This window comes from Podarcis cretensis (assembly GCF_951804945.1).
Source record: "Podarcis cretensis genome assembly, chromosome: 5".
Classification (NCBI taxonomy): Eukaryota; Metazoa; Chordata; class Lepidosauria; order Squamata; family Lacertidae; genus Podarcis; species Podarcis cretensis.
In genome coordinates this window covers 64,118,020-64,138,841 of record NC_137174.1, presented here as the reverse complement: position 1 = coordinate 64,138,841, position 20,822 = coordinate 64,118,020, and the positions used below count along the sequence as shown (strand labels likewise).

General features: G+C 43.0%; 2 protein-coding genes across 5 annotated transcripts in view; both read left to right on the top strand.

Moving 5' to 3' along the window:
- Positions 1-2,762: 2,762 nt before the first annotated feature.
- On the top strand, positions 2,763-11,383 carry A4GNT (alpha-1,4-N-acetylglucosaminyltransferase). 2 transcript variants are annotated; one of them, XM_079976170.1, is made up of 3 exons: positions 2,763-2,893; positions 8,913-9,348; positions 10,753-11,383. In XM_079976170.1, exons 2-3 carry the CDS (start codon positions 8,938-8,940, stop codon positions 11,374-11,376), a joined length of 1,035 nt encoding a protein of 344 aa, XP_079832296.1. In that variant the 5' UTR covers positions 2,763-2,893; positions 8,913-8,937; the 3' UTR covers positions 11,377-11,383. The 2 variants fall into 2 exon arrangements, with proteins under 2 accessions (XP_079832296.1, XP_079832297.1); XM_079976171.1 differs by lacking the exon at positions 2,763-2,893 and adding an exon at positions 8,154-8,211.
- A 3,011-nt stretch (positions 11,384-14,394) lies between these two features.
- Positions 14,395-20,822, top strand: part of DZIP1L (DAZ interacting zinc finger protein 1 like) — a 29,014-nt gene continuing 22,586 nt past the window's right edge. For 2 of the 3 annotated variants that reach the window (XR_013838992.1, XM_079976165.1), the window contains exon 1: positions 18,507-19,160. Coding sequence is in view for 1 of the 3 variants with exons in the window: in XM_079976165.1 (XP_079832291.1) it covers positions 19,158-19,160 (3 nt within the window). In the remaining 2 variants the exon portion in view is untranslated. Of the gene's footprint in view, positions 14,672-18,506; positions 19,161-20,822 lie in introns of those variants that run through there. The other variant, XM_079976166.1, reaches the window with a different exon arrangement.

Genomic DNA, 20,822 nt, shown 5'->3' with positions numbered 1-20,822 from the left:
CAGCTGCAGACACTCAGTGCAGTTCAGCATTCATTTTATGTTTAGACCTCATTTAGCTCTGTATATAGTTGTGTATTATAGTTGCTGATAGAATAAAGAAGATATTCTACAGAGCTGCTCTCCGAGTCATTTATGCTCTGCTATACTCTGCTGTGTGACGACTGTCTTCTTGTGGAAGTGAATCCGGTGCTCACAACTCTAAGCTGTGAGTCCACAGCACTTTGACCTGTTCCTGTGCAGAAGGTGGTCTCTGGAAGTGCTACCCAGCTCACCTAGCCCAGTCGGGGCTGAAGTGGATGAGTCCAGTCCGTGGCACTGGCTCAAGGGCGATGCTGACATCTCATTGGCTCTGGCTTCACCTACTATTGGTCTACCTGCCTGTGAGTCCTAAAGAGCAATAACTACCACTATGTACAAATAACTCATTCTCCAAGTGCCAATTCTTATGTAGCCAAAATGACATCATCTGTGCACAAGACAGAGGTATCAGAAAGCTCAGGGGAACCAAAACAACTCAGTGAGGACAGAGAGAAAATGAGGATGAAGGCAGCATTGGGACGTGGGAACTGCCTGGCTCCTGAACATGCACAGTCCGTAAGGCAAAATTGGGTTATGGGTCTCACTTCTTAGAAGGCTAGGCACCATTTCTTACTGTTATGTTTGCCATCTAATGCTTGTAAATAACATAACCATTACACATTAAGTGTGCTTGCTTGGTTATTTAATTGGTTATCAAAGCAAAGATAAGATTTAATGGAAAGAGCTTTGTTGCAATATGAATGGATTAACTGTGAATGGAAGAAATCTTATCACATGGCAAGCTTGTGGGCTGGTAATGATGTCTCAACAGGCCACGTAAATTGGTATCTGAGCCTCTCTTATACACAGGAAGATGAGGGTTGTATTATGCTACATTTGGCTTGCTTGACACCACAACAAGCTTGCCATTATTTGATATAATTAGGTCTGTGTCCAAAAAAAATCCTCCCACCTTTTTGTAAAGTGTTCTTCAACAATTAATGAGGAAAGAAATTGCTTTTGAAAATTATCAAAGCAATTAAGGCAGTGACTTGCCCAACATCACCCAAGGAGTTCATGCCTGACGAGGGAATTGAAACTAGGCCTCTATTTCCAGCAATCTAACTAGGGCAGGGGTCAGCAACCCGCGGCTCCGGAGCCGCATGTGGCTCTTTTACACCTTTGCCGCGGCTCCGGGGCGGATACTAGCGAGGGGAGGAGGCGCATTGTGCGCCCCGACACTCCCCACTGTGCGGGTGCTGTACTGGCTGTGACATCGCATGGGGGCGGCACGTGCGTTAGTCACACACCGTCCTGACGTCACCTTCCCGCCCACTGTCAGATCGGAGGGCAGTGGCGCACATGCAATGGTTTTGCGGCTCCCAGGTTTTTTTACTTCGGAGACGGGTCCAAGTGGCTCTTTTTGTTTTAAAGGTTGCAGACCCCTGAACTAGGGAAACCCACAAGATCATTGATACACTCTAGCCCCCTTCATAAGTTATGCCTCCAGTACCCATGTGTGCTGCACATAGACGTCCACAGTGAATATGTTTCAGAAGAATGAGTCGTCAACTCCATGAATCTTGCTAGTAGATCATCCCTGTGACCAGCAACTATCCAGCAGTTTAACTTTAGTTCAAAAAATGGTCTATAAGAAAGCTGTATATATATATATCATTGTGAGACCTCTTGACATGGAGGCACCTGGTGGAATCATTCCAAGAGACATGCCACAGATACCTATTGTTTCTAGTGCAGTTGGGTTATGTTCCCCCCCCCCATGAAACATTTTCCTCTTGTCCGTCCGTCCCCTCATCCAGTGAAAGAAATGGCAAGTTCAGTATATAATATACAGTGGTACCTTGGGTTACAGACACTTCAGGTTGCAGTCGCTTCAGGTTACAGACTCCGCTAACCCAGAAATATTACCTCGGGTCAAGAACTTTGCTTCAGGATGAGAACATAAATTGTGCTCTGCTGGCGTAGCAGCAGCAGGAGGCCCCATTAGCTAAAGTGGTGCTTCAGGTTAAGAACAGTTTCAGGTTAAGAACGGACCCCCGGAACGAATTAAGTACTTAACCAGAGGTACCACTGTATCCTTTTCTGAGCGCCGCAGCATCATCCACCAAGGAGGCTGAGAAAGGAGTTACATTAAAGAATCTCTCCTTCACAATGCGTTCGGCAGAGGATTGGTGATGAGGAGATAACATGTGTATATTGGGTTGGATCCACACTGAGGCTGCAATCCTAACCCCACTTACCTGGAAATTAGACCCATTGGATTCAATAGGACCTGAGCAAATATTGTTAGATTGCACTGTAAAGTGCACAAGTCCCATTGCAATCAATATAAAGAGTTATTCATGAATAACTTAAGTCCCATTGATTTTAGTGGTAACAAAACAACACTTGCTTGGTCTGGATTCAACCTACTGTATCTAAGCACCCACTCCAGAACACTGAAGAAAATGAGCTATCTGTTATATGTTAATCTTGCAGATTGTGTTGTTCCACCTGAGCCTTTATGCTTTTCCCAGTACATTCCTACTTTATTATGTTCTTATTATCATTCCAAAGTGTTTGTCTGCTGCTTTCTGCTGGCAAGCTCTTATTACTACACTGTACATGTCTTGGCGGTTTTATTTCTTCCCTACCTGTACGATTTTTTTCTTCTTTAAAAAAGCATTTGTTTCCTCTGCCTATCTCAGGGCAAGTAATGTGCAAATATCACCTCTAGGGTTGCTGCATTAGAAGTCAGAAACAGTGGTGCATGTCCTGGATATGAAAGGTTCTCCTGCAACTTCTTCACCATATATGTGCACCCAAGTCTAACCATTGCTTGCTGAAGATCCTTCTGCTTTTCCATGTTTTGCTGGTAAGTTCTCATTTATTTTGAAATGCATCATATGGGAATTAAACAACAAGAACAGTGAGAAATATAGATGGGAGATTAATTACTTTGGTTTATATTTATTAATATGGAAAAAGATGGATTTTGATTACCCATCACATATTTTTTAATTTTTTAGAGAGAGAAATATGGTCTTTCTGTTGAGTGGTTTGAGTCTCAGGGCAAGTGCATTATTCTCTGACAGTGAATGTGGCCATTTCAAGAGGGTGCATAAAGGTCTGAGCATGCTGTGACAAAAGCAGAAATGTTTTCATTTCTTTCAACAGAAAATGGAAGGAAGGAACCATTTTATTTTAAAAAAATAATACTTGTAGGAATAAACAAATATATAAATAGCAACATCCTATTTATGCTTACAGAGAAGTCCCACTGAGTTCATTGAGACTCACTCCCAATGAGAAAGTGTGCATCAGATTGCAGCTTTAGTGTAATACATTGATGTTGCATAAAAAGACAGTATAATCAAAGACGTGAAATATGCCTACCACAAAGGGGTGTTAAGCACTACAAGCTCTGTAGTTAATATGTGCCATGTTCCAAGAAGAAGGTGTTCAGATTTTGGAGCTGTAAGCTAGTCTATGCTTCCAAGTGTCATAAGAAAGCTGCAGAGATAGTGCAGGATAGCACACACCCCGGAAATGATCTCTTTCAGCTTCTGCCTTCTGGAAGAAGGTACAGGGTTAAAAAGACTAGAACTAGCCGCCTGAGAAACAGTTTTTATCCAAATGCGATTTTGGTTTTAAACGCAGTATAAGGTAGTCTCTGTAGGAGTATATTGTATTTCATTATGGAGTATCAGAGTTTTTAGGGGGTTAACCAGGCTGGGATAGCAGGCTTGTTGGCTTTTGAATGTCTGACATAGATTTTATCAATTTCATTGTTCTGTATGGGACAATGACAATAGAGATTATCGTAGCGTAACGTAACAGTACACATTTGGATACGCACATGCAATTACCTAAACCTTGGGACTGGTGATCAGCTTCCCAATAACATTAAATTTAGTGTTGTGCAGAAAATTTATTGCATCTTTTCAACCATTCTTCATTAATGAGAAGAGAAATTGCATTCAAAAATGATCAAAGAGGATGGGGTGGGGAATCAGTTACATTCTCATGGTTTCTTCCATGCTTACTTCACTTCCAAGGTGGTCAGAGGTTGTTTGTGTGTGTCCTTTCTTTCATTCTATAATCTCATCAGTGTTCTGCACTCTGTAGGCTTCCCATGCTTCAGTTAAGCCCTGGGGGAAGACATCCCGTGCAGTGGTATAGTGATCCAGTGTCGCAGGGGGTTGAAGACCTGTTGCTGTTTCTGCAATAGGGTCCCTATTCTAGATCCTAGATTTGCCCAATCAACACCAAAGAGAAGCTTTTCAGCCACGGTATGCTCCAAAGCTAAGCATTCAGAAGCACTGAAAACACAATGTGCCTCAGTTTTGTTTTTTCTTTTTATTAGATTTTATAAACAAGGATCATAGAAATAATATGTATAATTAAAAAGACCAAGTCTTCTAATGTCATCTGTACATTGCAAAAACAGCAATATAAATTTGCAATAATATCAATAACATAGGATTCATTATTAGTGGTCAATGTGCAAGTCCTTGGTTTAAATAAACCAAGTGGATTGGATGGATTAAATAAAAGCAGCAAATGGAAACAGGATAGAACTACTCAGCTCTGTTCTGTTTAAAGCTTCCTATCTTTATTATTATTATTATTTGGTTAGGAAGAAAAGAGGGGGAAATGGTAAGTAGGGTGGGGCTGTGTGGTTATGCTTCTACAATGTGCTTCAGTTTCAAGAGAATGGTGTGCAAGTTCAGTTATGTACAATGGAACATCGTGGAAAACACAAGTCAGCTCAAAAGAAGGTAGTTAAGTACTCCAAATCATGTGTCCATGCACGTTCTCAGAAATTATCTAGTTCAAAGGCAACACATGGAGGTCTGCATAAATTGTTGCAATGCAGTCCTAATTATTATTATTATTGTAAAATTGTAAGATCATTGTATAATCTTAGAAGGCTGCATGTGAGTGTGAGGAGGCATGGCTTTGAGTATGATGAAAGAACCCTGCAGGCTGCAGAGTGTTTTGTTGTTGTTGTTTAGTCGTGTCCGACTCTTCGTGACCCCATGGACCAGAGCACGCCAGGCACTCCTGTCTTCCACTGCCTCCCGCAGTTTGGTCAGACTCATGTTTGTAGCTTCAAGAACACTGTCCAACCATCTCGTCTTCTGTCGTCCCCTTCTCCTTGTGCCCTCCATCTTCCCCAACATCAGGGTCTTTTCCAGGGAGTCTTCTCTTCTCATGAGGTGGCCAAAGTATTGGAGTCTCAGCTTCATGATCTGTCCTTCCAGTGAGCACTCAGGGCTGATTTCCTTAAGAATGGATAGGTTTGATCTTCTCACAGTCCATGGGACTCTCAAGAGTCTCCTCCAGCACCATAATTCAAAAGCATCAATTCTTTGGCGATCAGCCTTCTTTATGGTCCCACTCTCACTTCCATACATCACTACTGGGAAAACCATAGTTTTAACTATACAGACCTTTGTTGGCAAGGTGATGTCTCTGCTTTTTAAGATGCTGTCTAGGTTTGTCATTGCTTTTCTCCCAAGAAGCAGGCATCTTTTAATTTTGTGGCTGCTGTCACCATTGTTAGAGCCATGCTTATAAGAAAGAGAACCCTTGGCCACCTAGCAGTGATAAGAGAAGATCAAGACCCCACCCCCACTAAAGAAACTCTGAAATGCCCCGAAAATGAGGCAGAAAAATGGAAATCCTTTTTCACAGAACACGTTGGAGAAATTTGAGAGTTTGGCAGGATGTTGCAACATGTACTTCCATATCTGGCTTTCATAAAGCAAATTGAAGAAAAAAGTAATTGGCTTCAATTACACACACACACACACACACACACACACATTGATTTTCAAGATAAGAATACAAATATAAAGAAAAAAGTAAACATATAACCAAGCTTATCGACTGAAACATTGGTGTAGGTGAGCACGTAATGCAGTATTATTATAAATGTCCTCTTAATTATTATTTTTTATTATTTTAAGAATGGTATGGTTATGACTCGACTGCACCGATAACAAAAAGGAAGTTGGACAATCCCCATGTGTGCATGATTATGAAGTCCATATAGATTTGGCTGTTTCTGACAGAGAGATGCACATATTTTGGTCTATGATAAAGGGATACTGAAATGGTTTTGCTTTACCCTATTGCAGCTTTAAGTTGAATGTTATCTTTGCAGAGATTTCAATAAACAAGACGTCCTTATACGAAGATTGTATAGACAGATTTTCTAATTCCTTCCAATTAGAAAAGGACTAGTGGCAATTAATAAAAATGTTAACAGATAGAATATCCTTGTTTAATCCTTGACCCCCCCCCAAAAAAAAAAAAAAGTTCTGGAGTACAATGAATTGATTTTTGCAGTATTCTTCCCCCATTTCTGTATATCTCACTATCCAAAATGCTTATAAGTGTGAGCACTCCCACAATAAATGGAAATAAGTTCCTTTTCTGTCAGATCCATGCCAGCACTTGATGTTTATAGTCAATGTAAATGTCTGAGTCCAGCAACATCTGGAAAACCATAGGTTTCACATCCCTGATATTACATTTCTGCATCACATTCCACAAGAAAATGTCTCAAAGTGATTTACGAATCCATAAAATACCACAGAGTTTGGCAATCATTTAAAAACCATACCTACAACAGAACAAGATTTCAAAATGTTCTCCATCAACAATAACTATAATAATAATGAACTCCATGAAACAGGTCAAAAGTCTTAGGACACTACATTCCAAGTGAATAAACCAAAAGTCTGGGCAAAAACCCAGGCACCTAAAAGCTGGCAATGATGGTTCCAAGCATGTTTTCCTGAAGACAACATTCCACACTCCCTAAAAGTGAGCAAAAGAAGCACATGCAAATATGCACTGGAAGAAAATGATAATTTATCTCACTTCTCTTTAGCATCCTGATTTTGAGTATCTCAGAGTAGTGAATATTCACTGAAAAGGGATTAATCTGCAAAATTACCCTGACACACCTTTTGAACAGGCCTTTCCTCCCCCAAAAATGATGCTTTAATGACAATCAGATGCTTCCAAGAATATTAAATTATTCATGCTGTTTAGAGTCTGCAGCCTTCTTCCGACAACTCATCGCTTGAAATGACTCCAGTGCTGTTGGCTGAAGCATTGCAGCTGAAAGTTTCTATTGTGATAGGCAAAGCCGAGAAGGAGTGGATAACATTTATTAAGCAGCCAGCACTGAGATCAGCATCTTGGCTGAGGAGAGCTTTGCAAACTCCACTCAGCCACTTGTCTTGCAATGATAAATAGGTCTTCTCCACAGAAGGAGCAGTGCTTAATCAGTTCCAACCCCTTTGATGGCAAAAATGATCTTCTGAATGGAAAAGATGGATGTTGTGGGAAAGAGAGAACAGTCATTCCTTGTCCTTTGCGAACTAAAGGGTGTTCCAAGGTACCAACATAGAGAGGGTGCTACCTTTTGAATTATTTTTTTTTAATCAGTCAGACATGTTTGGAGAGATTGCAACTGAATTCAATAAAGTCTCCATTTTCTGAGGAGCTGAGGCTGAAGACATGGAGCAACACCCAAGATACTAACCTACGGTATATGAATTCCAGCTGCTGCCTCTCCTGAAGTCTCCTGCAGACACAGCTGGCCTAAAGTACTACAGGGCATCTGTTGAAGACATTGGGCTTATGATGATCTATGGCTCATGCAGGACATTCTCAAAATAGCCGCACAAGCAAGCTGGCTGACACAATCTCAGCACGTCAGAGTTTGGGAAGAAGGGACGTTCATTTTCTCCTGAAAACTGTATTACCCTCCCAAAATTGGAGGGTGGCATTTTGTTGTTTTTTCTAACTTTGAACAATTACTAAATAATTTTATTCATCTGCCATCCATCTCTGCAGCAGAGACCTGACATGGGTTTCCCATTCACCTCCTTTATGCTTCCATATTATGACAGAGACACTAATCACCGATAGAGAAGAAAGAGCTCCCGTAAATAATTTTATCCCATCAGCATCCTGTCTGCAACAGAAGAGAAAGCCTGGTGCTCGGGAGGGGAATCAATTCAGACTTTGGTTCATTTTCTGAATGCAGCCCCACTGGGAACACAGAATTCAGCAGTAGCAATGGAGTCTACTCAGCAACATGAGGAGGGTTCTTTAAGTGGCCCAGGAAAAGAATCCCCTTAGGCGGGCAAAGGAATCTAGGAAATGGTGGTAAGAGGACATCTATATTTATTTTTTGAATTTTACCATGAATAACGCTGCTGCATCCTGGAGTGTCTGCTAATTATCTCCCTAGAATTTGCAGATCTTTCCAGGATTTTTGCTGGATTTCAGATCTTTTGCCATGGTTTGCATGTATAGTGAGTAGCTTTGCACCCTTAGAAATTGGATTGGATGGGATGGGATGGGATGGGAAAGGAAAGGAAAGGAAAATCCACCCAAATGCAAGCTGCAATCTTATATACACTTACTTGGGAGTAAGCCCCACTGAAAATAATGAGACATATAGGATTGTATTGTCAACAACTAACCCAGGGTTGATGAAGCTGGGGACCTTCAGATGCTGCTGGATTACAACATCCATCATTCCTGGCTATTGGCCGTGTTTGACTGAGGCTGGCAAGAGTCCGACAACATTTGGAGGGCCACAGCTTTCACACCCCTGCTTGAACCATTCTTTTTAATCATATATTTTTCCAGGATACCGAATGAATTCATTCATGCTGTAAACAAGGCTCCTCATCCCACATCTCCATTGCAACCCTACAGAATCTGTTAATAGGGCACAACCTTCTGCTAAGAAGGATGGCGATCACCTATTGTTAAGGTTTTGAAAAGCAAGAGTGCAACAAGTGTGTGTGTGTGAAGAAGAATAAAGGTATGAGTAATATTTATTATATTTTTTTATTAAGATCAAAAGTTGGAGAATCAGTCAACATGCTGAAGGAGAGCCAGATGTACCTATGTATCTTCTTTTTGTTGGCATTTGGGATATTGTATGAGTTCTCCCTAGAACCTGGTTGCTTCTTTTCCTGCAAACCTGTTGTTAAACAACTCGTGATGCCCCAAGATGTCCTCTCCCAGGGGAGAAGTATCATCTTTCTGGAGACAACTGACCGTCTACAGCCTCCACCACTGGTTTTATGCGCTGTGGAATCTGCTGCTAGAATCTATTCGGACAGACCCATCATGTTTTTTATGAAAGGGCTGGACAATAGCACAATGACAGATTTCAAGTTGACTTCCCCTTCGCTGTCTTTCTTATCGGCTATGAAGAATGTTTTCCTTTTCCCCCTGGAGATGGACATTTTGTTCCAGGACACACCTCTGTCCCTGTGGTACCATCAGGTGAGAGAGAAAGAGGTATCATTTTCTGGTAGGGTGCATTAATTGCAAAGTTAGTTGCAAAATATTTTTGGTGACAAATATCAATCTCCCTTTTAAAAAAATGCAAGCTGTTTACTGGAGACTTTATTCACAAAGGAAAAGAAATTGTTAACTGCCTTTTCCTATCAAGACACTGAAATGTCATTGTTTGCTTAAATTTAGTAACGTTTGGTGAAGATGCAACTTCAAAGCATGTTTTACTATATCTTTTGGTTCATTTTACCATATAGAGCACAGTATTAGTAATCACTATGCATGGCAATCAGTCCAGGTAGTGAGGAGAATTCAGAAGAGAGAGTCAATATGATGATAAAGAACAAACCATCAAATAGAGTGGTACCTCAGGTTAAGAACTTAATTCATTCTGGAGGTCCATTCTTAACCTGAAACTGTTCTTAACCTGAAGCACCACTTTAGCTAATGGGGCCTCCCACTGCTGCCACGCTGCTGCTGCACGATTTTTGTTCTTATCCTGAAGCAAAGTTCATAACCCAAGGTACTATTTCTGGGTTAGCGGAGTCTGTAACCTGAAGCGTCTGTAACCTGAAGCACCACTGTATTACACTTGCACTGGGCTTCAGAGTTTCAAATTCACAATTTCTGTTTTCCAGAAATTCTGAATAAGCTGGCTACAGTGGTACCTCGGGTTACAGATGCTTCAGGTTACAGACTCTGCTCACCCAGAAATAGTACCTTGGGTTAAGAACTTTGCTTCTGGATGAGAACAGAAATCATGTGATGGTGGTGCAGCGGCAGCGGGAGGCCCCATTAGCTAAAGTGGTACCTCAGGTTAAGAACAGTTTCAGGTTAAGAATGGACCTCCGGAAGGAATTAAGTTTGTAACCAGAGGTACCAGTGTAGTTAGTATTCAGCATGTTAAAAATTGATGTTTTCCTTTTACACTAAATATATGCCCATATAGCTCAGTATTGTTTACTCTGACTGGCAGCAGTTCTCCAGGGTTTCAGGCAGAAGTTTTGCTTATCGCCTACCTGTCATTTTAACTGGAGATAGTGGGAATTAAACCTGGGGTGTTCAACAGGCAAAACATGATGTCTGTAGTCTACCACTGGGCTCTGCTCCCACCCACAGGTTAAGTGGCCTCTGTAGGAGCTGAGATACTGATTGATGCAGTGATCCCACTGATACATTCAGGCCCTACACTTTCTCAGGTATGCCTGCATAGAGGTGAGGTCTTTTCTAGTGGGAAGTCACATCCAGAATTTGAACCTAGGCTCACATACATGTGACACCTGAGCTGTTCCAGTAGTGGAAATATTGCAGACATTGAAAGGAAGAAGTAAGGAGTATGTCTTAGGAGCTAGGGGCTGTCCCTTGATTCTATGTCCATTTTTAACCCTGCAGGTGAATGTAACACAGGAGAAGAACTGGGTCTATATTATCTCTGATGCAATCAGGCTTGCAATGGTGTGGAAATATGGTGGGACTTATATGGACACAGATGTCATTTCCATCCGACCCATCCCAGTGGCCAACTTCTTGGCAGCCCAGTCTTCCCAGTTCTCCAGCAACGGGATCCTTGGTTTTCAGCGTCATCACTGGTTCCTCTGGGACTGCATGGTAGATTTTGTTCAGCACTACAATGGAGCCATCTGGGGACATCAGGGCCCTCACTTAATCACAAGGATGCTAAAAAAGCTGTGCAACCTCACAGATTTCAATAATGTGAAGGATCAGACATGTCACAACATTTCCTTCTTGCACCCCCAGCGCTTCTATCCCATCCCCTACACACTGTGGCATAAGTACTATGAAGTGTGGGATTCAAAGCCAGACTTCAATGAGTCCTACGCTTTGCACCTGTGGAACTTCATGAACAGGAAAGAGAAGATAAATGTGACCATTGGGAGCAATTTCCTGGTGGAAAACCTGTTCAGAACACATTGCCCTACTACTTACCAGAGTCTTATTCAAGCTGCACAAAGAAGCAAACAGATGTCTCAAAATAAAACTAGCCCATTGTGGTAAAGCAAAAGGAGGATATGTTACCATATGCAATACTTATCCTATTAGGCGTATAATTTAGGAACCTCGGACTCCCAAGCAGATCACCTTCCACTGCAAAATGATTTTTAATATTCTCAGGGGGGATGCAAATCAGAGAATTGTAGACTTGGAAAGGGCCCTGAATGAAAAGCATCTCAAAGAACTTCATCTAGAGCATCCCTGACAAATGGCCATCCAACCTCTGCTTAAAAACCTCCAAAGAAGTAGCATTCACCACTCTCTGAGAAAGGGGAGTACGAAGTAGGGGGTGGAGGGGGCGGGCTGCCCCGGGTGCCACTCTGGAGGGGGTGACAAGATGGGCCCTGCCTCCCCCCAGCTGTAGAGCGGCTGAGGGCGCGAGCAGTCAGTATGGGCGCTGCTCATGCGGTGTCTGTACGGGCTGCCGCTTGCGTGCACCATCCACACGGGCTGCCATGCGTGCGCACTCCGTACAGAATTTCGCACATGTGCAGTTTGCATGGAAGCGTTGCCATGCAAGCGGCAGTCCGTACAGCTGCCACACACACGCGGCAGCCTGTATGGTCACCACGTGTGCGCACTCCATATGGGATGCTGCACATGCGCAGTCCATACGGATGTCGCACATGTGTCACCGGGCGGTTCGCCCCACCCCTCTACCACTGCTCTGAGGGAGTTCATTCCACTGTTGAACAGTTCTTACCATCAACAAGTTCTTTTTGTAGCTGAGTCAGAATCTTCTTGTAACTTGAATCCATTGGTTTGAATCCTACCCTCCAGAGTGGGTGGGAGGGGGGACTTGCTCCACCTTCCATGTCAATAGGCCTTAAGATGTTTGAAGAAGGCTATCGTATTTCCTCTCAGTCTCCTCTTATCCAAGCAAAACATACCCAACTCCTCCATCCATTCCTCATAAGGAGAGGCTGATACTGCACTCATGTTACTGAAAAATTGCCAGAGATCAGGTCTTTTAAAAGATGGGAAGATAACTTGAGAGAGATTAGAATGCCATGGTTTGGCAGCAATGCCACCTGGGGGAATCTTCATAATAGCTGAATAAATAATAAAATAAATGGCTATAGATGGAATAGTAATTGTCATTTGCTACATAATTCTATCTTTTGCTACTGCCACTGAAGTCAGGCAGATTTTTGTTAAAAACAATGTCTACAGCCCTGTTGATACACATAATGCTAAAATGCTATGTGTTTGTCATGGTGATGGATACTATATTGTGCATCTGTTTGTATCTGTTTTTCATTATGCTGTGGTTGATATAATAAATAAAGCTGTAACAAATAAAGAAGACTGATTTCCAGTGCAATCCTGTACATATCTGATTTAGAAGTAAGCCCCGTTGAATTCAATGGAGCTTATGTCCAAATAATACAGGATTTCAACCTTCGGTATGTATGCAGGAATATTGGGTCTTGACATAATGAATGACGGTCTTTGTCCTGCTATTCTTATATATATTGTTCTTCATTTGACCCTCCTGCCTCCTTTTTAATAGATAAGCTACAGTCAACTGTCTGGTATGGTGTAGCTTATTTATATACCATATTTATATGACAATTTGATTGCATGCAGAAATAAGTGTCTACTAACTTCTGAACTTAACTACATATATTATCCTCTTCAACTTTCCTAGTAACTTTTTTTTTTTGGGGGGGGGGAGGCCTTTCCTTGCCTTGACAGGCACTCAATACACCACTTATTAAGGGGCACTGAAAGGACAAGGACAAAGACATTTCGTTTTGTCCATAAGATTCATGGAGAATCATGAAACCCTGTGCTGGCCTCATTTAAGGACAAGGATGAGGAGGTGGATAAGCCATTGCTTGTCAGGCATATGATTCTGCTTTACCTACTGCAAAACAAGTTGCTATTTAAGCTGCTGCATCTTGAGACAATTTATTGTTATTGAGCAGACTAGAATGCCCCCAATCCATCAAGGATCAGATGCAAAGTTTTGTTCGGTTTTGCAAACTGCAGTTAGGGCAAGGGTAAATGACATGGCCAGAGGAACTGAGCAAAAGAAACCCAGATAAAACTTATTATGTATGTAAGTAAGTTGGTTAATTTCATGTCACCAAAACTCTTATTGAAAGAGAACTTACAGCAAAATCCAATACATATCTATTCCAAGGTCGGTTCCATGACTGAGATCAATGGGGCTTACTCCCAGAGATAGAACTGTAGTCTTGCATTTTTATGCACATATTAGTGAAAATAACATAGAAAAATGCTTTACATTAGAGGAAACTAGCTTGCAAAAATGTATATACAGTGGTACCTCTGATTACGTACTTAATTCGTTCCGGAGGTCCATTCTTAACCTTAAACTGTTCTTAACCTGAGGCACCACTTTAGCTAATGGGGCCTCCTGCTGCTGCCATGCCGCCAGAGCACGATTTCTGTTCTCATCCTGAAGCAAAGTTCTTAACCCGAGGTACTATTTCTGGGTTAGCAGAGTCTGTAACCTGAAGTGTATGTAACCTGAAGCGTATGTAACCTGAAGTGTATGTACCCTGAGGTACCACTGTATTAGGCAAAATCATATACAAAAGTGTGTCTTATCAGAAGAAATCCATGCCCAAATGCTGATCAATTACCTTGAGGACTTTTAAAAATAATAATCATTGCAAACTGATGTGGGAAAGTGGCAAACTGAACTGAAGACTGGAAAAACGAGTAACTATGAGAAACCCATGTTGACAGATTTACCCGTCCTTAATTGCAACCGTGAGCCCAGCCTCCTCACCTGCAGTTACATGTTCGGGTGCAATTATAGCCACGGGGAGGCAGCTTTGTTATCAAACATACAGCAGCTTAATAACCCCCTGGGCATCGATGCTCTAATGCACTTTTATTACCTGATCCTCCCTCTTTCCGCGTTAGCAAAGCCAAACAAGAAGGGAAAGGGAAATCAGGTAGGGTGTTATTAGAAGTTACTACAGCAACGGCTTGGCTTTGGGGACGGCCTCGCAGCGATTCCCGCCCCCCCCCCCCCCCATCCTCGAGGGAGCAGCTCTCTGCGCTCAATGCCCTGGAGCTGCTTTCTCCCGCTTCAGCCTGATGTTGTGCATTTAGGCCGAGGCGATTCGTCGCTGTGGGGAACCAGCGCTTTGCTGGATGGTGTTGAATTTCCTGGGTGGGAGGAGAGAAGGAAGATTCCAGCTCGGAGAGAGTTGCGCCTCCAAATCCAGGCTGCTTTAGATCTCTCTCTTTCTCTCTCTCTCTCTCGCACGCGCCCAGTTCCCAACCCCACGCCACAAAACATGCGCCCTGGGGACAGGTAAGGATTTGCTTTGTTTGGTACGCTAGAACTGAAACGTTGCACCGTGAAGCTCTGTGGCAAGAGAGTTGGAGGAGGGAAGGACGGAGGGAAGAGGGGGAGGAGGAGGAATGCAGAGAGGTGGGACTAACCAGCTCCGCTTTGTTCAAGCTACTGCTCGCCTTCTTTCCCTCTTGCATGTTCCCACCGCTCAGGAAAACATCAGCGGATGAAGTGGCTTGTTAAATTGCAAACACTCGCAGGAACCTCCAGACTGGAAACTTAAGGAGCTGAGCTGACCAAGCGAACTAAATCTACATAGTAGCTCCTCCCTCGCTGTCCACCCAGCTGCTCCTGCCTGCAGCGCGCCTAGGAAACTTTTCTCCAAAAGCCGATTCCTTGCAAACTTCACTGGAGAATCTGAAGCGGCTAAGGGGAGGACTTGGGGGCGGCGTGACAGGAAGGGGAGTTGGTTTACTGGGAAGGGAAGCAGGGGCGCTGAGTTGGGGCATGCTCGTTATAAAGTAGCCTGTCACCAAAAAAAAAAAAAAAAAAAAAAAGGAGGGAAGGAAGAGAAGGAGGAGGAGGAGAAAAGGCATTGCTCCTTGTTCAGTTTTGAAACTGCCTGAGTAGAAATTGCTAGCCAAAATTTGCGGGGGGGGGGGGAAGGGGAGTTCGACATTCCGCGACCAGCAAGGCCCTGTGCATCCTTCTCTTCGGAAGCATCCGGGGTTCTTAGCCCTTGGAAATCCAGGGGCAATTTTCCAGAGAGGTTGTCGTGGGTTGTCAAGAGAGGCATGTTACTAAGGCCATTCTCTTCTATGGTGTGAGAGAAAAGGTGGGGGGGGGGCAGAAACTCAGTGTTAGGGCATCTTCACTGCATGCAGAAAACCGAAGGTTCAATCTTTGCCATCTCCAGGAAGGGCTAAAAAAGACCCTTGTCTAAAAGCCACGCCAATCTGTGTAGACCAGTGTTTCCCAAACTTGGATCTCCAGCTGTTTTTGAAGGACAATCCCCATCATCCCTGACCACGGGTCCTGCTAGCTAGGGAAGATGGGAGTTGTAGTCCAAAAAACAACTGGAGACCCTCAGCCCTCTTAATCAGGGGCGATGGGAGCCGTAACCCAACAATTTATGGGGGACTGAAGATTGAGAAACACTCATGTGGACAATACTGAGTGAGATGGACTGATAGTCTGACAGCATAAGGCAGCTTCCTGTAATTCTGTTTAAGCAGCTTCCTGTAATTCTGTTTAATTACCACCAATGATGCTTTACAATGTGGCTCGCCGCCTTGCTTCTGACAGGGCCCCTGGGACTTCAGAAGCTGCAAGCAAATTTATTTGTCTATTAATATTTATTAGATTTATATTTATTTTTTTTATAAAAAATTTTATTGGGTTTTTACATTTTATAAAGACACACACACATAAAAAGACAAAGACAACACATATACATTTTCATACCCTTACTTTCTTTACCCTCTTTCCCGGACTTCCCCCCACCCCCTCTTCATACATCCCAATTCCAATAATTAATTCAGCAAGTTCTTATCTATCATCTTAAACATATTGTTATTATTTTTAAAACTTAGCTCTTTTTAGTTGTCCACATTTAACTTATCCAAATAAACATTAAATCCTTTTTCTAAGGTCGACCTAACTTCCCTTCCATGAATTTCTCCCATTCTTATACTAATTATAGATCACAATAGCCAAATACAAAAATCATAAAATTTTGAAATTCAATTCTCCCCTCCCTTCCTACCCCGGTCTCCGTCCCTTCCCAAGCAAATGTCCACAAAAACAGTTCCTAGCCCGGACTCCTCACATCTGAGGCCCTCAACTCTCTGTTAGTCTCTCTCTGCCGATTTTGTTGGTAATCCTTTTTGTTGGTCCTCAGGTCTCGAAGAAGTTCTGTCACAGTCACAACAAATTTTCTTCCATCCGAAATATTTAGAAACAGTTGCTGCAAAAGGTCAGCTGCTCTCCCATACTCAAAAAGGAAGTCCCAATCATGTTTCTTTATTCTTTTAAATTCCAGTGTTCCAAGTACTCCAGGGACTTCCTTCTTCATTTTTCTCATCTTTCGCAGATTTATAATCCGAAGATCTTCTTCTTTCTTTTCTGACAATATAAATTTCTGGTTGGTATTTTCCGTCTGTACTTTCTCCACTCCTTCTTTCCTCTCCATCGGTTCCAAAGATGTCATTTCTGGTTCAGCCACAGATTCTTTATCAGTTAAATCCTTTATGCATTCAGCAGAGTTGTTTGTTTTAGAATTCAAGGTCAAAAGTTCTTTGTTCATAGCCGTGCTCTGCTCTTGCAAAATTCCCACGAGAAAAAACATTTTTTCTATCTCTGCCAGTAATTTTCCCTCTGCAGCCATTGTAATGTCTCTAGTTCCCCCTAGGGGGGTTCCAATTGCTTAATAGTCCTTTTCCAACAATCCGTCACTTTGTTGTTTATTACTACTTTGTTTCCAACCACCTCTATTCAAATGTAACACCTTTAGTTCAGAGAGTTATTAAATAGCAAAGTTCTTAACTTTAACCGCCCGTTTGACAGCTCCTTGGACAGCTGTCAAACTCCTTATTCTTTTTCCTCCGGCACCCGCTCAGGACGCTCCCGGGTTCGGGGGGGGGGGGTTACCCAAACACTTCCAAGAGTCCTCCCTTTCTCTCCAGCACAAAAACTTCTTCTATCAAATTCATGGAAATATCTTTGTCTAACACCACAAAAACAATAATCTTTCCACCTTAGTTCTCCGGTTCTTGCTTTAAATCATTTGTAGGTGGGGGGGGGGTGCGGACTTCCCTTTAGCGCATCCCCCGATCGTGCCAAATTCCAAGGTAAAAAAAAAATTTTTAAAGTCCAAATTCCATTTTACTCACGGGTTGTTTGTTTTCCAGTCCAAATTTTGGGAAAAAAGTCAGCGCTCTCCGGCCATGGCTCGCGGCTTCGCTCCACTGAAGTAGCGGTCTACTCCCAGCACCACGCCACTCTCCGTACCCTCTCCGTAGCCTTTAAAAAGGCTCTTCGTGGGTCGGGGAGGGCGCTTAAAGGTGCCCACCGAGTCACCAAGTCCGCAGGCTTCCGCGCCTGCGATTTCTAAGGGTCCCCGCGTCGCCGGCGCGGTAAGACCCGTCTTCAGCAGAGCCGATCGCGCTAACCCAGAAGTAATATTTATTAGATTTATATACCACTCAAAAGATCCCAGGGTTGTTCACAACATAGAAATACAAGATAAAAGCACAAATAAATAGTTAAAACAGAAACAACAAAACAACAACCCCATCCTCCCACACGCACATTTAAAAGGCTTTAGAGTGTTACTCATCCAAGGGCCTGGTTGAAGATTACATCAACCTGTACATTTTCCCCCTTTCATTCATAGGCAAGTTAAACAGGGTGAGGGGAGTGATAACAGCCCTGCAATATCAGTAGGTCTGCCCCAGCAGGAGGTGACCTTAGAAAGCACTCTCTGTGTGCGCAGGTAAACAGCAAGTGCTTGAGAAGTGCACTCCCAGCACAAAGCAGATTATAACCATTACAGCAGAATGTGCTTCAGGTGGGCAAATAGTGTGGGACACTGGGACAGCATGGGGAGGACATTGTGTGTACAGCACCCCTAAAAGGCACTTGCATCCAGCACTGAATGCACATTATTATGCAGGCTGTACATGCCCCAGGAGTCCTATGGCACCTAAAAAACTAACACATTTATTATGCCACTTGCTTTTTGTGAACTACAATCCACTTCATCAGATGCATGAAGTGTTATCCTGAGGTTTTGGTATTGGGGGGGGGGGCAGGTAGAGGGAAATTGTTAAAAGTGAAGTCAGAGGGAAATGAAAAGCGGAAAAGTACAGAGAGTAATAATTCCATATTTAATAGTGGGACTTCACAAATAGTTATTGAGGGCACAAGCACCACGCTTTGTAAAGCAGTTAACATGCTAAAATCCTTTGTCTCTGTTCAGCCCACAAGTGATAGCATTGAACCCTTTCATTCAATTCAGTGGTTTCATATTGCAATCTCCCTTTGGATTTCCCTTGCTGCAGGATGGCTACTTTAAGGTAATTTACAGAGTATTCTGGTAGGTTGAACTGTCCCACCACTGGTTTTTGAATATTGCCACTTCAAATGTCAGACTGGTGTCCAGTTAGTCTTTCATATTTAGACTGGCCTGTTTGTCCTGTGCAGAATGCAGAGCAGCTTTGCTGGCAGATGAGAACACATGTTATCACCTAGTTGTTCATTGTGATCCTTGTTTGCTCATACTGGAGCTGCAAACAAATACATACAAAGCCAAGAATGAATATTTAACCACTTGGAGCGTGCTGCTTAGCTATGGTATATTTGTGCTGCTGTGAGGGAAACTTTGGAGTCCTGTTACCATCATGCCAGGACACACCTAGTAACACACCGTTGCACAACACAACTGTCTGTTGTGAATAAGCAAGGGGTCCAGATAGATCAGAACAGCATTTCTATACTGGAAAAAATGGTATGTATCATTTTACAGCACTTTCCCCTAGAGGCTGCTATCCTATGCATACATTCCTGGAAGTAAATCCCATTGAGCATAATAGAACTTTCTTTTGAATAAGCATGTCTAGGATTACATTGTAAGCGGTTTTGTAATTGTGGCAATTAAATGTTGAAAGCAAATTGTTATAATAAGAGTACCATATCAGATGTCCTCATTTTTTCAGTCCTCAGAGCTGAAAGCTCAGTGACTCTCATGCATTTTCTATTTGAGTAGGAATCAACACAACTCAAATTATAGTTGTTTGAGTACATGAGTACAGGAATGTCTTTTATATGGAAGCTGGAACCCTCACCTGTATTCTTGATAAGCCTATATTGAGAGCCAACTTTGAATTTAATAGCGAATGAATCAAACATTTCAGCTATGAACAGCAGTCACCTTGATTTGCTCACCTATTCATCTTGCTATTTTCTTCACTTATTTGAAATCTTAGTAGTTGTTTCTAATCTGTGGTTATTTAACCATCTAGTATGGTAATAAGTAAAGTGATATAGAAACATAGAATTGTAGAGTTGGAGGGCACCATGAGGGTCATCTAGTCCAACCCCCAGTGCAGGAATCTTTTGTCCAACATGGAGCATGAGATTCAGGGTCTCCTGCTCCACCGACTGACTTCTCCCATGTGCCCGAGGACTGAGTAGAATAATATAAAAGGAAATCAGTTCTGCAGGTTATGCAGAAAAGGGCAGACAAAATGATCAAGAGGATGGAGCAACTTTCCTATCAGGCCTTGCTAGCTAGGGATGATGGGAGTTGTAGTCCAACAACATCTGGGGACCCACAGGTTGAGAACCACTGGACTAGATGAAGGGCAGGGAAGGGGTGACATGATAGAAATCAATGGCATGGAGAAAGTGGATAGAGAAAAGGTCATTTTCCCTTCTAGCATAATGCTAGAACTCACAAACATCTAATGAATCAGAGTGTTGGATGATTCAGGATGGATAAAAGGAAGAACTTATTTATGCAGAACATAGTTAAAGTATGGAACTCCCTCCATCAGGAGGCAGTGATGGCGACCAACTAGAATGGCTTTAAAAGAGCATTAGACATAGACTACCAGTCACTATCGGTGGGACGCGGGTGGCACTGTGGGTAAAACCTCAGCGCCTAGGACTTGCCGATCGCATGGTGGGCGGTTTGAATCCCCGCGGTGGGGTGCGCTCCTGTCGTTCAGTCCCAGCGCCTGCCAACCTAGCAGTTCGAAAGCACCCCCTGGTGCAAGTAGATAAATAGGGACTGCTTACCAGCAGGAAGGTAAATGGCGTTCCGTGTGCTGCGCTGGCTCGCCAGATGCAGCTTGTCACGCTGGCCACGTGACCCGGAAGTGTCTGCGGACAGCGCTGGCTCCCGGCCTATAGAGTGAGATGAGCGCACAACCCTAGAGTCTGGCAAGACTGGCCCGTACGGGCAGGGGTACCTTTACCTTTACCTTTACCAGTCGCTATCAGCCATGATGACTGTGCTCTGCCTGCAGGGTCAGAAGCAGTAATGCTTCTGGATAGCTATTGCTGGAAACCACAGGAGTGAAGAGGGTTCTTGTGTTCAGGTCCTGCTTGAGAGATTCCCATGGGGATCTGCTTGGCCACTGAGAATAGGATGTGAACTAGATTAGCT